Source organism: Xyrauchen texanus, chromosome 46 (assembly GCF_025860055.1).
Source record: "Xyrauchen texanus isolate HMW12.3.18 chromosome 46, RBS_HiC_50CHRs, whole genome shotgun sequence".
Classification (NCBI taxonomy): domain Eukaryota; kingdom Metazoa; phylum Chordata; class Actinopteri; order Cypriniformes; family Catostomidae; genus Xyrauchen; species Xyrauchen texanus.
In genome coordinates, this window is record NC_068321.1 from 25662836 (window position 1) to 25680603 (window position 17768).

At 39.6% G+C, this 17768-nt stretch overlaps 1 protein-coding gene across 2 annotated transcripts in view; it reads left to right on the forward strand.

The window, feature by feature from the left end:
- The window catches only part of si:dkey-82f1.1 (DENN domain-containing protein 2A), a 57049-nt gene that overhangs the window by 19234 nt on the left and 20047 nt on the right, over nucleotides 1–17768 (forward strand). The window contains exons 2-6 of one of the 2 annotated variants that reach the window (XM_052119695.1): nucleotides 5047–5133; nucleotides 7264–8196; nucleotides 10629–10756; nucleotides 17072–17178; nucleotides 17307–17492. In XM_052119695.1, coding sequence (XP_051975655.1) covers nucleotides 5048–5133; nucleotides 7264–8196; nucleotides 10629–10756; nucleotides 17072–17178; nucleotides 17307–17492 — 1440 coding nt within the window. In that variant the 5' untranslated portion in view covers nucleotide 5047. Of the gene's footprint in view, nucleotides 1–5046; nucleotides 5134–7263; nucleotides 8197–10628; nucleotides 10757–17071; nucleotides 17179–17294; nucleotides 17493–17768 lie in introns of both variants that reach the window. The other variant, XM_052119694.1, reaches the window with a different exon arrangement.

Here is a 17768-nt window from a genome sequence, read left to right on the forward strand (position 1 = left end):
GTAATGTATGTGCAAGGTAGGGGTATGTACAGTTATTGAATTAAATATGAATGAATTTACATACATGAGACATGTATTTACATTAATTCACTATGGGGAGTCCTGAAGGAAGTTTAATTGTTCATGTAGTAAATGGCCTGAGGGTTGAAACCGTTCTTGTGCCTGGTTCTCCTGGCGCTGAGTGCTCTGTAGTGCCAGCCAGAGGGCAACAGTTCAAAGAGGGCATGGGCAGAGTGATTCTACCTGCACGTTTCCTCACTCTGGAGACGTACAGATCTTGGAGGGTGGGCAGGGGGGCACCAATAATCCTCTCAGCAGTCCTGACGGTCCGTTGTAGTTCCCTTCAGTCTAATTTGGTGGCAGAGTCTGATGACTTTTGGGCTTCTGAGCTTTACAGAGGGGTCCTCTGCGGTGCAGTCATTCGTGTACAGGGAGAAGAGAACTCATCCCTTAGGAGCATCAGTGCTAATAGTTAGGGTCCCAGATGTGATTTTCCCCAGTCTCACTAGCTGCTGCCTATCTGTCAGAAAGCTGGTGATCCATGGACAGATTGGGGTGGGCATGGAGAGCTGGGACAGTTTGGTTGAGAGAAGATCAGGCATGATGGCATTGAAGGCTGAACTGAAGTCCACAAATAGGATCCTTGCATAAGTCCCAGGTCTGTCGAGGTGTTGCAGGATATAATGCAGTCCCATATTGACATCATCATCATCCACAGACCTGTTTGCTCTGAAGGGGGTCTAGCAGGGGTCCAGTGATGTCCTTCAGGTAGGCCAAAACCAGTCTCTCAAATGACTTCATGACCACAGACGTGAGAGTGACGGGTCTGTGGACATTAAGTCCTGTGATTTTATAATAATAATTTTTATAATAATAATAATTAGTATTATTTTATTATTAATATAATATTTTTTTAATAATTATTGTAATTGATTTATATTTATAACTATTTGTAAGTGGCTCTGATAGTTTTGAAATAAATAGATGATTATTTATCTATGTATTTATGCATTTAATAAATAAATGTTTAATTTATTATAATATTTATATTATTTACTTATATATAAATAATTTTTTTCTTTTTATAATAATTATAATATGTTTTTATTATTGTAATATTAATCTGATTAAATAATGATTATAGTTGTATTTTAATTAAAATTGTATTATTTAATCATTTAATTATTAAATGTTTAATTTTAAAAAAAATATATTATTTATTTGTTTATGTTTATATGTATATATTTTATAGATATGTGTATATACATTTATTTATTTAATAATTATTATTATTATAAAATGTTTGCATTATTTTATTATTAATATAATTTATAATTATATAATGATTACAATTGTATTATATTTATAACGTTTCGCAAGTGATTTTTTTAATATATAGATGATAATTTATTTAAATAGATTTGCTCATTTATGCATTTTATTATTAAATGTTTAATTTATCATAATATATTGTATAACTGACTTATACTGTATATATTTGATAATTTTTATTATTAATATAATTAATGATTTTATTTGTATTATAATCTGATCTGATGGTTTTAAAGTACATTTACTTTTCAGCAGTTTTGGACAGTTTATAATGATACTCATACATTAGCAGGCGCACCACACCGAAGTGTCAAAAAAAGTGCCGACACACAGAAAAACAGGCAATGAGATGCCAAAGATTACTTGCATACAGATAGATCAACATGTTGAGTACCAATAGAGTCCAACTATACGACCCAGAGGGCCAATCAAGATGCACGACATCATGGAAGTCTCAGAGATAGCACAATTTATTGACCTTTACGTCATCTAAACCAGAGTTGAAGGTTTTATGGCGGCCTCCAGTTGTGGTAGAATGCTTGGAATGTGAGTTAATAGTTGAGGTCTTGCGCGTGTGCGCTTGCCGAACATGGAAACACATGGGGTTCGTTTATGTTGCCCCCCCACATATCTCCCATGGACATTGTCGTACTTCCGTTTGGCAAAACAGAACGAACACGTACACACATGAGAATCCTCACAAATGTGCTAGCTAAGTGGTAACACCTGTTTCAAGAGTGCGGATCGCTCAAAAACAGACCCAACTGGTTAGCACGTTCTTTATTGAATGGCGGATAATTACTGGCTCTTTAGAACACAGAGTAGAAAGAAGTGAGAGGTCGTAGGTCACGCTGAGTCAAGAAGCCTTGTTTTACGTTTAAGCCGAACTAAATTATGACAAGAATCTTTTAACTTTGACAAGCTTAACAGCAGTTAACAAAGAGAATGTGAGTCGTGGTGACGTGCCAACGTTTAATTCTTGGGTTTAGGGGTTTGTTCAAATCCTTACCTTTAATTACAAGCAATAGTAATAGAGATGCTTGCCTAAGCAAACGCCAACATATGATGTTATTGTGACTGGGAGCCAAATAGGGATAGTTTGTTTCAGATGTTGCCACATACCTAAAACTATAGTAACCAGCTTAGTCTAAACTCTCTAAATGTGGTCTTTTGTATTTGGGTTGTGAGTCACTCACCAGTCCAGTCCTGTTATGGGGATATTGCTGTTTTGTTTTTTCTGGTAAATGAATGACTGTTGAAAAGAGGGGAAAAATCCATTATTTCCCAACCATTGCTGTGACATGTGGAATGTTTCTGTCATCTTACCGAAAAATAGTGTGGATGTAACATAGTACAGTGATGTATATCAGATGGTAATCATTTCGTATTACATGGATTGATGCACATATTCATTTATCATGGTATTTACATGGTACTCTTAGGTACTTTAAAGAAAACCATAGTATTACCATGGTATATGTACATAAAATCATAGTATTACAATAAAACATGCCTTAAAACTTGGTATTACTGTGGCACATAACTAAAAACATGATATTTTCAAGGTGCGTGCCCTTAACAAATTAGTATCGCCATGGGACATGTGCGAAAATACAGTATTATCATATTATATGCTCATTGAACCATGGTAAAAGTTAATAAAACCATGGTATTACCGTGTTACATGATCTGAAACATGGTGTTATCATGGTAAATGTGGATAAAACATTGGTATTAACATGGAACATGTGCAAAAACATAGTATTAACATGGTAAATGTGGATAAAACATTGGTATTAACATGGAACATGTGCAAAAACATAGTATTACCATGGTAAATGTGGATAAAACATTGGTATTAACATGGAACATGTGCAAAAGCATGGCATTACCATGGTAAATGTGGATAAAACATTGGTATTAACATGGAACATGTGCAAAAGCATGGCATTAACATGGTAAATGTGGATAAAACATTGGTATTAACATGGAACATGTGCAAAAACATGGCATTAACATGGTAAATGTGGATAAAACATTGGTATTAACATGGAACATGTGCAAAAACATGGTATTAACATGGTAAATGTGGATAAAACATTGGTATTAACATGGAACATGTGCAAAAACATAGTATTACCATGGTAAATGTGGATAAAACATTGGTATTAACATGGAACATGTGCAAAAGCATAGTATTAACATGGTAAATGTGGATAAAACATTGGTATTAACATGGAACATGTGCAAAAACATGGTATTAACATGGTAAATGTGGATAAAACATTGGTATTAACATGGAACATGTGCAAAAACATAGTATTACCATGGTAAATGTGGATAAAACATTGGTATTAACATGGAACATGTGCAAAAGCATAGCATTACCATGGTAAATGTGGATAAAACATTGGTATTAACATGGAACATGTGCAAAAGCATAGTATTAACATGGTAAATGTGGATAAAACATTGGTATTAACATGGAACATGTGCAAAAGCATAGTATTAACATGGTAAATGTGGATAAAACATTGGTATTAACATGGAACATGTGCAAAAGCATGGTATTAACATGGTAAATGTGGATAAAACATTGGTATTAACATGGAACATGTGCAAAAACATAGTATTACCATGGTAAATGTGGATAAAACATTGGTATTAACATGGAACATGTGCAAAAGCATAGTATTAACATGGTAAATGTGGATAAAACATTGGTATTAACATGGAACATGTGCAAAAGCATAGTATTAACATGGTAAATGTGGATAAAACATTGGTATTAACATGGAACATGTGCAAAAACATGGTATTAACATGGTAAATGTGGATAAAACATTGGTATTAACATGGAACATGTGCAAAAGCATAGTATTAACATGGTAAATGTGGATAAAACATTGGTATTAACATGGAACATGTGCAAAAGCATAATATTAACATGGTAAATGTGGATAAAACATTGGTATTAACATGGAACATGTGCAAAAGCATGGTATTAACATGGTAAATGTGGATAAAACATTGGTATTAACATGGAACATGTGCAAAAACATGGTATTAACATGGTAAATGTGGATAAAACATTGGTATTAACATGGAACATGTGCAAAAACATGGTATTACCATGGTAAATGTCCATTGAACATGATACCATGTGACGTGCAATAAACCATGATATTACCAAAGAATATGCCCATAATAATGTTATTATCATGGTTCATGTCCAAAAAACATGGTATTACCTTGTATATAACTATAATTATATATATTTGGGGTGGCTGTGGCTCAGGTTGTAGAGCGGGTTGACTACTAATTGCAGGGTTGGCGGTTCGATTCCCGGCCCACATGACTCCACAAGCTGAAGTGTCCTTGGGCAAGACACTGAACCCCAAATTGCTCCCAATGGCAGGCTAGCGCCTTGCATAGCAGCTCTGCCACCATTGGTGTGTGAATGGGTGAATGAGTCACAGTGTAAAGCACTTTGAATACCGTTAAGGTTAAAAAGCACTATATAAGTGCAGTCCATTTACCATTTATATGTTGATAAAACCAACGTATTACCATAATGTCCCCAAAACATGGTATTATGTAATTGGCATGTGTCTGACTGCCATGTAAGTGTCCTTACATTAGATTGTAGTAGTTGTGTGTTTTTGAATATTTGTGAGTAAACTTTAGTGTATTTCTGTGTGTTTTTATGTTTAGAATGCCGTCTGCTAGCACAATGACTGGCGGGAGAGCGCTACTGCTCTGCACGAACACAGAGGACTGCATCTACCAATCAGCTAAAGGGTATGTATGTTTTTGTCACCAGAAATCGAACAATTGTTTTAAAACTATTTCAATATTATTAAAGTGGTCTTGCACATTATCTGCACCACTAGTGGCACCAAAGAGAACTGCAGTCTGATTGTTTGCGCTGCGTAACACAGCAAAATTTGTTCACCAATGCCGTGAGTTTTGGGCGGGATTATCTGTTTTTTCTTGTTGTTTTTTTAGACCGATGATAAATCATAACAATCTTAACAGCTGTAAACATTAATTTTGCTGCTACATAGTCAACTTAACATTAATATATATTATAACAAAATGGGCAATGACTTCCCAAAATGTAATGCCCCTCACCATTCAAAGTGAATATGGCATAGTGAAGCTCACTTTACATTGAAATACACCCAATGATATACAGTACAAAGCAAACTTGTCTAATGACATAAACATTGAAAGACTTTATAAACATCCCTAGGTGGCATCTTGAGGGTGATTTTGGGGACAAGTCTAAAAGTTATTTTTACCTAAAGTTAATTAAACCCCTTTGGCGCTGCCAGCCCGTGGCGGTCTGCAAATCCACAGTGTGTTAGTACGAGCTTAAAAACCTGCAGTGTGAGAACTGGCGAAACGAGTGAGCTCATTTTAATGAAGTCTTTTCTGCTCAGTTGTGTCAATGAGAGACATTGGAAGTCTCTACAAGCCAGATTTGGAGAAAACAAGTTAAAAAAGAGAGAACCCAACAGGTTCTTCTCCTTTCAAATCTCATTTACTTCCTCTCTCTAACACATTTGTTGGCTCTCAGTACCTCAAACCCCTTTTCCCTGTGAGCTTTGCTGGTAGAGGACACTTTGGTTTCTATTTAATTTGACATTCCAGAGTTTGAGCTCCTTTAAGAGCAAAAGACACATATCAAGACTTCCACATCTTTTAGGTTGTTCTCCTTATTTTTCAGTCTTTCCTAACTCCCCTCACCCCCTGTCTCTCCACACTCCTTTTCCTAGGGATTTTGGAGTTTGACCTAGTTTTCCGTCTTGCATGCCTTGAGCTTCGTGAAATGAGATACAGTCACCAGAATGAAAACAACATGCCAAAAGAAAATTGTTGAAAGTTTATTTGAGTTTTGAACAGTTTGAATTTGGAAAGAAGAATCACTATTTGGCATGCCAGTGTGAAGGCGTTTATGAGCATTGATTTTTCTTTGACAATTTGGTACGCAGACAAAGTTGGTAGATGTGCATTTCCTTTGTTTGTTTGTTGGGGTGATATCATTGGATGGAATCCAAGATTGTGTTTATTTACTAGAGAAAGATGCACATCTGTACCCTGAACTTTAGCCCAGTGGTGGGACAAAAAGGACAGAATGATATTTAAGGCTTGATTTAAATCATTGTAAAGTGCTAAAATTGGATATGGCGACTATGCCGATACCATCAAACCTCATTGGTTATTACGACATTATGTCATTACGTTGGTCATGAAATACAATGAGAACCAATGAGGTGTGACGTTATTGATGTGCCCGCAATATTTGATTCTTGCAATTTTAGCGCAACAAGGTTGCTGACAGAATTTTTGGTCAACTATTCCTTTAATACCAAAGGGGAATCTAGCCACTTTATTCACCATTGGGCAGAACCTTGCAATTCTGTACTGATCCGGGCTCATTTACACGGTTGCAGTTTCTTTTACCATTGTGGTGCTGCACAAATTACAATGGACTGACTGAGCAAGTGACCGATTGTGAGTCACCACATACTAAAGGCGTTCCACTAGCATGGTTGAATAGTTAGTTGAAGGTGCTGAGAAATCCAGGCTAGGAACGATGTGTAATCATACAGTACCAAATCGTGCTCAAATGTACTCGAACTGTTACTCACCGTGTTCAGAACCGTTCGGCCTAATGATAGAAAGGTGCTTTTGTATGCTACTTGGTTTGTGCTGCATGCAGTCTACATACCTTGGATATTATGTCATTTTGTGGTTGTGAAAAATTGTTCATTCTTAAAATGTTAATTTGCATTAATTACGTTTTGAGATATGTTGGTGGCCTAGGAGATAATTTAAATTTCAAAGCACTATAATTACTGTCTAATAACTTTATGGCTCTCAGACACTCTCAATATCTTCAACATCTTCGCATGGACTTTTCAGGCTCCACTGCTGCGGGTTGAAGCTCAACCAGGCCCAATCTGTGGTGCTTCAGCGGCCAGACCTGTGTGGGGTCGGGGACAGTCTCAAGTCTTTGAGAAACCTCAACCAAAGCCCAGGAGACACCATCATGCTCGCTCAAAAGGGGCCCTCCAATCCTCGACCCATTGAGAATGGTCTGAGCAGTTGTAACAAGTCCCCACGGACTCCCTCAGGTCTCAAAAGTACAGCTAGCATTCGGGACAAGATCTCCCAATGGGAAGGTAAAACAGAGACCACCGGGGTAACCCCCCAAACCCTGGTACTAAATGAGACTGAAGGTGTGAAAAAAGTCCAGAATGAAGTACAAAGGAAAGACAGCAAGAGAGTTTTTACCTGGGAGAGACAGAACTCTGGAAAAGAGAATGGAAGCAAGTTTGAAGAATCTCAGCACATTTCTGAGGGACCGATGAAGGACAAAGAATGGATATTGGACAAAGCCCTATTGGGGAAAACAACAGAAACCAGTCAGGATAAAAAGTTGGTACTGACACACATTAAAAAACTTGAGCAAGCCATGAAGGAGACTTCTTTCAAGTCGTCCTTGGCTATGCCAGGCAGTTATTTCTGCCCTGCTTCCAAGGAGGAACAGGAGGAGATGGAAAAGAGGGGGGTTGAACCAATCTTCGGTATTCTGGACATGGTAAGCAGCCGACCTGGCAGCCGTCGAGGTTGTGATCCTGAGAATGTCTACAGTGAACCTGGAGCACCTTCTATTAACCCTTTACCCAAACCCCAAAGAACCTTTCAACACCCCACAGCCATCCAAAGTTCCATCAAGGGTCGGCGGAATCTACCCCCTTTACCTTCCATACCTCCCCCACCCCTTCCATCCTGCCCCCCACCTCCAGGGGTTTGTAGAAGACCATCAGGACGAACTCGAGACAGTAACAACAGGTAAGAAGACTGATATCAGATGGATTACAAGCATTGTAACATTAAGTGGTACTCCAAGGTCAAAGCTTCTAGATTGCTTCTTGCACTCATATGTACCTCACTTGGTTATTGAACCTATAAGAAAGTCATTTTTAAAGGTGCACTCAGCATTTTTAAACATAATGAACATTACATTTATTTAGCGCTTTACACAGTGAACAGGGGACTCCACCAACAGTGTGCAGCATCCACCTGGATGATGCAACAGCAGACATAGTGCACCAGTATGCTCACCAGCTATTGGTGGAGAGGAGTGATAGAGCCAATTAATGAATGGGTGTTATTAAGGAAGCCATGATTGATAAGGGCCAATGGGGGGAATTTTTTGAGAAGTGTCCTGGGATTTTGAATGATCATAGAACCCTAGGCCAGAACCTCAGTTTAACATCTCATCTGTAGGACAGTGCCTTTTTACAGTATAGTGTCCCCATCACTATACTGGGGGATAAGAGCCTACACAGTCCACAGGGTGAGCATTCCCTGCTGGACTTCCTAATACCCCTTCCCCAGGAGGTCTCCCATCCAGGTACTGACCAGCCTCAGCCCTGCTTAGCTTCAATAGGCAACCAGTCTTGAGCTACAGGGTGATATCAGTGTAATAATAGAATAGTATTTTTGAGTTTAGTATTTAGTATATATCTCAATGTGAGATGAAGACTCTGATCATAGCAAGGAAGTTCTTAGGCAACGTACTGCAAGTTACTGCGTACTTTGGAAAACGATGACGTTATGACACTGAAAACAGAGGTTTCACATGAAAAACACAAAATGAGCGTGGATAATACTTTTTCATTTGAAAGCTCAGATTTTTCTGCATTTACGCCTCTCATCCACTCTGGGATGGCTTTTTTTACTCCACCGAAAACAGAGACTTTAGAAAACACTCTTTAATACTGTGTACGATGGAAAACGATGATGTAATAGTGTTTATAATCCATTTTTGTTTGAAAACGCATTGATTTTGCGGCATTTATGCCTCTCATTCAAACTGGAATGCTGTTTTCCTCCACTGAAAACGTTTGCAAAGGGCCTCTTGTAATTTGTAAAATTGAAAACAATGTCTAAGGAAACTGAAGACTGAAAAAAACTTGTGTGGACATGGGCTTGGAGAAACAGCTGCTTGATTCTACATATAGTCCTTGGATCGTGGTCACATTGACCTTTTCATGGCGAAATTCCACAGGCAAAGAAGGCAAGGGCGAATGTTGAGCGTGTGTGAAAACAGCAAAAAACGTAATTGCCAAGCGGCCTCTTTTAATGCTTTACTTTGTGCTCTGGAAAAGTGAAGTTATAAAAAAGCTTGCCGCTAAAATGATATAGTTGTCCATTGTGGATATTCAGTGTAGCTGTGTATGAAGCACCGCCCACACAGAGATCACTGCCAAACCAAGCAACTTTCTATTGCAAATTCGCCTGTCAAAGTTCACCAAACTTGAAGTCCAGACGAAATCCATGACTGGAAATTCTTCGCCACTGGAAGTCCATTGAGCGAAAATCAAGATTGTGCGGATTCCAATTGAAATTATTGTATTTCACCTTCAGAATGTTGCCATGCGAAGGTAAATGTGACCGTGCCTTAATGCTGCATTTACGCCGCTTGATGCCAGCACAACATTAATGCAAAGTGAGTTAGTCCACCTGGTAGCCATCTTGGTGATGTGGCTGCTTCTTCAAGTCATGCTACATGCTAGTTAGGCTTTTTACTTTGTAGGCAATAGACATACAAGTACAGCTCCTATCTACTTGAATTGAGAAAGTCAAAAATTTCAAACTGTTCACCAAGCTTATGTTTCAAAAGCATTTGCCAAATCACCCAGTAAAATCTGACAAATATGGGAGCATGAGTAGCCTATCTCCTCCACATACTGTTTTTTACTAAAGTGAGGGCTGATTTTCATCCCCAATCCACCTTGCTTAGCTTTTGATTTATTCCTTTGCAAGCTTAAATCCATACAGATTATAATTATTTAATTATGAGTGCTCTATGTGGTATGTACCATTCCATTCATTGACTAGTTTATTGGTGAAATGATACATGGACTGAAAAAACCTTGCAAATTTAGTAGCCTATTGTCTGATTTTAATATCACACAAATGTGAAAATTTATATTTTTAAACAAGGTCTCCCCTAAAGGATTACTTTCCTCAATCTTTATAAGTAAGCTGTTTTTAACTGTAGTATTTATCAGTCTAGCCCTTTTTGTGGCGCAATCTTAATCTTGTGGCCTCTCTGTGGTGTGGGGGGTCTGTTTTTAATCGAAGATTGCGCAAAAAAACAATCTTATACACCAAGTCTTGTTATTCCAGTGGAAGGTCTTAAATTCCCTGTGGACATGATTGGTTCTCTCGTTCTCTCAGTTACAAGTTTTTTTTTACGTTTGTTGCATCTGCAGGAAATCTTATGAGTTTGAGGACCTTCTACAGTCAGCAGCGGAGAGTTGTCGAGCGGATTTGTACGAGCTTTCTAAGCTAGGACTCACTCGCACTTTATCTGAAGAAAATGTCTATGAGGATATTCTAGGTAACACAATGCACTGCACCATACATATAAAAAAATAAAAAATAAATTAAAAATATATATTCTGCTTTAATTTTCTTAAAGAAGAATGTGTTGGGGAAAATTCATACCACAACTATGAAATAGCATATCCATCCATCCATCTATCCATCATCCATCCTTCCATCCATCATCCAGACCATCCATCCATTCATTCATCCATCCATCCATCATCCATCCATCTATCCATCATCCATCCCTCCATCCATCATCCAGACCATCCATCCATTCATTCATCCATCCATCCATCATCCATCCATCATCCATCCATCCATTCATCCATCCATGCATTCATCCATCCATCCATTCATTCATTCATCCATCCATCCAGACCATCCATCCTTCCATTCATTCAGACCATCCATCCATCCATCATCCATCCATTCATCCATCCAGACCATCCATCCATGAATTCATCCATCCATCCATCATCATCCATCCAGATCCATCCATCCATCCATCCATCCATTCATCATCCATCCATCAATCCATCATCCATCCAGACCATCCATCCATTCATTAATTCATCCATCCATCCATCCAGACCATCTATCATTTCATCCATCCATCCATCCATCCATGCATTCATTCATCCATCCATCATCCATCCATCCAGACCATCCATCCATCCAGACCATCCATCCATCCATCATCCATTAATTCAGACCATCCATCCATCCATCCCTCCATTCATCCAGACCATCCATCCATCCATCCATCCATCCATCCATCCATCCATCCATTCATCCAGACCATCCATCCATCCATCCATTCATTCATCCAGACCATCCATCCATCCATCCATTCATCCATCCATCCATCCATCCATCCATCCATCCATCCATCCATTAATTCAGACCATCCATCCATCCATCCATCCCTCCATTCATCCAGACCATCCATCCATCCATCCATTCATTCATCCAGACCATCCATCCATCCATCCATTCATCCATCCATTCATCCAGACCATCCATCCATCCATCATCCATTCATTCAGACCATCCATCCATCCATCCATCCCTCCATTCATCCAGACCATCCATCCATCCATTCATTCATCCAGACCATCCATCCATCCATTCATCCATCCATCCATCCATCCATCCATCCATTAATTCAGACCATCCATCCATCCATCCATCCCTCCATTCATCCAGACCATCCATCCATTCATTCATCCAGACCATCCATCCATCCATCCATCCATCCATCCATCCATCCATCCATCCATCCATCCATCTATCTATCTATCTATCTATCTATCTATCTATCTATCTATCTATCTATCTATCTATCTATCTATCTATCCATCCATCCATCCATCCATCCATCCAATAATATAAAATGGCCAAATATCAGAAGATAAGCTTACGTTTGATTCAGTACTTGTACTCACTACATGAGGCAATGGCATCTGATCAAGTCTTTGACTGTTCACCCGAAAGAGCAATTAGATAGAAACCCGGGAGCTTCAAACTTTAATAAGAACTAAATTGAAACAAGACCATCACAAACATTTGTGTTTCTTTGCTCAACCTCACCATTGGCCTTCTATGTTTGGAGTACCCCACAGCAGACTGCTTTTGAATCTGGTCTTCTCAGTGGCATAATGTGAGGTCCTAATCATGGATAAGAAAAGATAAATGATGGAGGAATAGAAAACAATCGAGTAAGGAGTCCAAGGAGGGTGGTAACCACCATAGACTTTGAGGGATGCACCATATGTTCCCCAAAACATTTAGAAAAGTGGTCGCTTAACATGGGCTTTTCAGTAACTGATTCTTACATTTTGCATTTGGTCCCTAATCTTGAATATTTCTTATTTCTGCTGAGTTTCTAAGTTCGTTGTCAACTTTCTAAATGATCTGGAACCTACTCAGGACACTGAGCTCAATCTAGATCAGTGGCTCTCAACTGGTTTGGTGACCCAAAATGGTTTTTGAGGATGAGGGCACAACCTTTCCATGCTGGAATCTGCCTAATTTGACTATGTTCTAAATTTGAATCCAACTACCATTGAGTGTGATTGGCTGCACGGACTTTGATGTCAACAAAGAATATGAGAAGTTTTTTCCCTCCCTTTCAAAAGTTGAGAAGCCTATTTATTTAGCTGTCCTTAATATGCATGCATGATTATATGATTATTTGCATTTAACATTATTTTCCTCTGCTGTCTGTGAACCATTCAGAACAAACTGGTCGCAACCAATCAGTTGATAACCACTAGTCATGTAGCGTCAACAGCATTTGTGTCATAATGTTGATTCCCACAAAAAATTATTTCAGTTCGTCCACCGTATTTTAATGTTTACAGTAAAGCACTTACAATGGATTAACAATATATGCGTTAACATGGTTTTAGTGTACTAAAATGGTTTACTTACCTTATCTGTGTTAAGTTTCGGTGTCTTGACAGTGTAATTTGGGTAAACCTAATCTTGTAAACGATGTTACAGTGGTCAATCCCTGATTTTATCACACTGAAATCATGTAAACATGTAAAATGTTTAATCTTGCAAATATACTTTTTTTTCCTCCCCAATCTGGAACGCCTAATTCCCAATGCGCTCTAAGTCCTCGTGGTGGCGTAGTGACTCGCCTCAATCCGGGTGGCGGAGGACGAATCTCAGTTGCCTCCGCGTCTGAGACCGTCAATCCGCGCATCTTATCAAGTGGCTTATTGAGCCTGTTACCGCGGAGACGTAGCGCTTGTGGAGGCTTCACGCTATTCTCCACGGCATCCACACACAACTCACCACACGCCCCACCAAAAACGAGAACCACATTATAGCGACCACGAGGAGGTTACCCTATGTGACTCTACCCTCCCTAGCAACCGGGCCAATTTGGTTGCTTAGGAGACCTGGCTGGAGTCACTCAGCATGCCCTGGATTCGAACTTGCGACTTGCTGGGCCCCCTTGTGGATATACGTTTGAAACGGTGTGTATTTTAATGTTTATGAACTGGCCCCATTCACTTCCATTGTAAGTGCATTACTGTAACTCACTGTCGCTTTGGATAAAAGTGTCTGCTAAATGAATAAATTCCTACTTAACTAATGAATGTAACTGCTCTTTCTGCTTTTTGTTTTTTTATAAAAGATAAACGAGTCGAAGTTATTTGTTGTGGTAATCAATATTATGCTACAAATGCTGTCGATTGAGCTTAACTTCTGTGAGTAATCCTCCTACTCACTCACTGTATATTGGTTAATGTGTCTAATTATGTAATGTTTGGGCAAAAAGCTGTCCTTCTAACAGCTTTCTACGTGGAGCATTGCGTACGTTCTCTAGAACTGCGTGTCCCGACATCATAAACTCTCCTCCCACTCGGCACATCTGGTGAATAAATACACATGACAGAGGTTTTCTACATCCCCCTTTCTTCCCCTCACACGTTTTTCTCATCCATCTCGCGTTCCATACACAAACCATGCCAAAGAAGCGTTTGTCGTCCTGTTAGCACCACTAGCAATGCCACATCACTACAGAGTGAAATGACTCAAGTTTGCGTAGATTCTCTGGCAAAACTTCAAACATTTGGAGCAAAGGAATATAAAACCAACCAAACACACGCCATCAGGTTGAAATCTCATTGAGGAAAATTGGGACTAAACCAGGCTGTGTCGACAAGAGGAAACTAGCAATAAATGATCATGTCATGATGGTTTACAGCCCATAATAATAAAAGCTGATTTTCCATTTGTTTGTTATGAAACTGCAAACTTTGAATGACTTTGTATTGGCTCATTCTATAATTTATGTCATTTGATGATTAAATCTAACCATTTTCTTCAGAAAGTATGTTATAATATCACACAAATATTTTGTGCACCTCATGTTTCATTTGGCTTGAAATTGCCATGATGTTTCTTAATTAGCAGTTTTTGCATTGTCGGTTTTTTGAAGTGAGTGAGTCTCAAGTTTAAAATAATGAATAAAACATGTTAAAGTCAACATTATCTATATTTGATTTGTTTTTAAATTCTAAACACCTCAGAAAAAGCGTATTTTTTATATTGAGTTTGACATTTCAATAAAGAAAATATCTTATTTGACTCATGTTCACAAAAGTCCCATCAACTATGTTACTAAACAAACTAAAACAATGACATATCCCAAAACCATGTGACCAATGTGGCCAGCATCATGTGATGTCATTTTCCTCTGCTCAACTCTGTTACCTGCCAACCGAGTTACCGTATAGGCTCAACTCTGTTACCTGCCAACCAAGTTACCGTATAGGCTCAACTCTGTTACCTGCCAACCCAGTTACCGTACAGGCTCAACTCTGTTACCTGCCAACCGAGTTACCGTATAGGCTCAACTCTGTTACCTGCCAACCGAGTTACCGTATAGGCTCAACTCTGTTACCTGCCAAACGAGTTACCGTATAGGCTCAACTCTGTTACCTGTCAACCAAGTTGCCGTACAGGCTCAACTCTGTTACCTGTCAAACGAGTTACCGTATAGGCTCAACTCTGTTACCTGCCAACCCAGTTACCGTACAGGCTCAACTCTGTTACCTGCCAACCGAGTTACCGTATAGGCTCAACTCTGTTACCTGCCAACCGAGTTACCGTACAGGCTCAACTCTGTTACCTGCCAACCGAGTTACCGTACAGGCTCAACTCTGTTACCTGCCAACCAAGTTACCGTATAGGCTCAACTCTGTTACCTGCCAACCCAGTTACCGTACAGGCTCAACTCTGTTACCTGCCAACCGAGTTACCGTATAGGCTCAACTCTGTTACCTGCCAACCGAGTTACCGTATAGGCTCAACTCTGTTACCTGCCAAACGAGTTACCGTATAGGCTCAACTCTGTTACCTGTCAACCAAGTTGCCGTACAGGCTCAACTCTGTTACCTGTCAACCAAGTTACCGTACAGGCTCAACTCTGTTACCTGTCAACCAAGTTACCGTACAGGCTCAACTCTGTTACCTGTCAACCGAGTTACCGTACAGGCTCAACTCTGTTACCTGTCAACCAAGTTACCGTACAGGCTCAACTCTGTTACCTGTCAACCGAGTTACCGTACAGGCTCAACTCTGTTACCTGTCAACCAAGTTACCGTACAGGCTCAACTCTGTTACCTGTCAACCGAGTTACCGTACAGGCTCAACTCTGTTACCTGCCAACCAAGTTACCGTATAGGCTCAAATCTGTTACCTGCCAACCAAGTTACCGTATAGGCTCAACTCTGTTACCTGCCAACCAAGTTGCCATATAGGCTCAACTCTGTTACCTGTCAACCAAGTTACCGTATAGGCTCAAATCTGTTACCTACCAACTAAGTTACCGTATAGGCTCAACTCTGTTACCTGCCAACCAAGTTGCCATATAGGCTCAACTCTGTTACCTGTCAACCGAGTTACCGTACAGGCTCAACTCTGTTACCTGCCAACCAAGTTACCGTATAGGCTCAACTCTGTTACCTGCCAACCCAGTTACCGTACAGGCTCAACTCTGTTACCTGCCAACCGAGTTACCGTATAGGCTCAACTCTGTTACCTGCCAACCGAGTTACCGTATAGGCTCAACTCTGTTACCTGCCAAACGAAGTTACCGTATAGGCTCAACTCTGTTACCTGTCAACCAAGTTGCCGTACAGGCTCAACTCTGTTACCTGTCAACCAAGTTACCGTACAGGCTCAACTCTGTTACCTGTCAACCAAGTTACCGTACAGGCTCAACTCTGTTACCTGTCAACCAAGTTACCGTACAGGCTCAACTCTGTTACCTGTCAACCAAGTTACCGTACAGGCTCAACTCTGTTACCTGTCAACCGAGTTACCGTACAGGCTCAACTCTGTTACCTGTCAACCGAGTTACCGTACAGGCTCAACTCTGTTACCTGTCAACCGAGTTACCGTACAGGCTCAACTCTGTTACCTGCCAACCAAGTTACCGTATAGGCTCAAATCTGTTACCTACCAACTAAGTTACCGTATAGGCTCAACTCTGTTACCTGCCAACCAAGTTGCCATATAGGCTCAACTCTGTTACCTGTCAACCAAGTTACCGTATAGGCTCAACTCTGTTACCTGTGTTTAATGCTTAAGCTTTGCAACTAGTAGATACTGTATGTTTCATGAAGAAATATGTTAACTTAAACCAATAGTTTTTTATTGAGAAAGCACTTTATGTACTTTTTGTTGACAACAAAATGTACACCCAATTATAGAATGAGCCTATTATGAATTACTTGTTGCATTTCTCATTTGCTGGTTGAAAAAATCTGTTAAATTACTAAAAATAAATATTTCTTCATAGATCCTCCATCAAAGGAGAACCCATATGAAGATATAGAGTTAGAAAGTCACTGTCTTGGGAGCAAGTATCCTGTTCCCTCGTCTCCTTCCTCGCCTATTCCTTCCAAGGTATTCGTAAAGTGTTTTTTATCAACTCTAACCACTCTAGAGACAATTCTCGACATCAGTATTTAAAGCAACAACAACATTTTACCAGCACTTCTTTTAAAATCTCTCAACAACAGCTCTCTTCTAAGGCTGGCTTCTTCAGGCAGAACACAGAGCGATGTAGTTTCAAGCTGCTGGATCTGCGCAAGACCGGCAGAGATGGCGGCATCGCATCCCCACCACGAGTCAGTCCTCCATCAACCCCCAGCAGCCCCGATGACACCCCGTGCCTGTCTGGTGACCCCTACAACAGGAGACGCAGAAAAATTCCAAAGGTATCATCCAGGGTTATTATCATTTTCCACAACAAGGACGACATTTATTTATTAAAAAACTGTAAACTAAGCGAAGCTTAAAATAGTGGTTGAAAAACAAAAATTTCAACAACAAAAAACAATAGTTGTTTTCATAATCATTAAGCATAATCACATGTAGGAATGTAAATAGTGAGGAGTTTAGTGATTCCAGTTCTGATTCCTCTTAACAATTCCGGTTCCTTAAAGGGACAGTACACCCCAAAATGAAAATTCTCTCATCATTTACTCACCCTC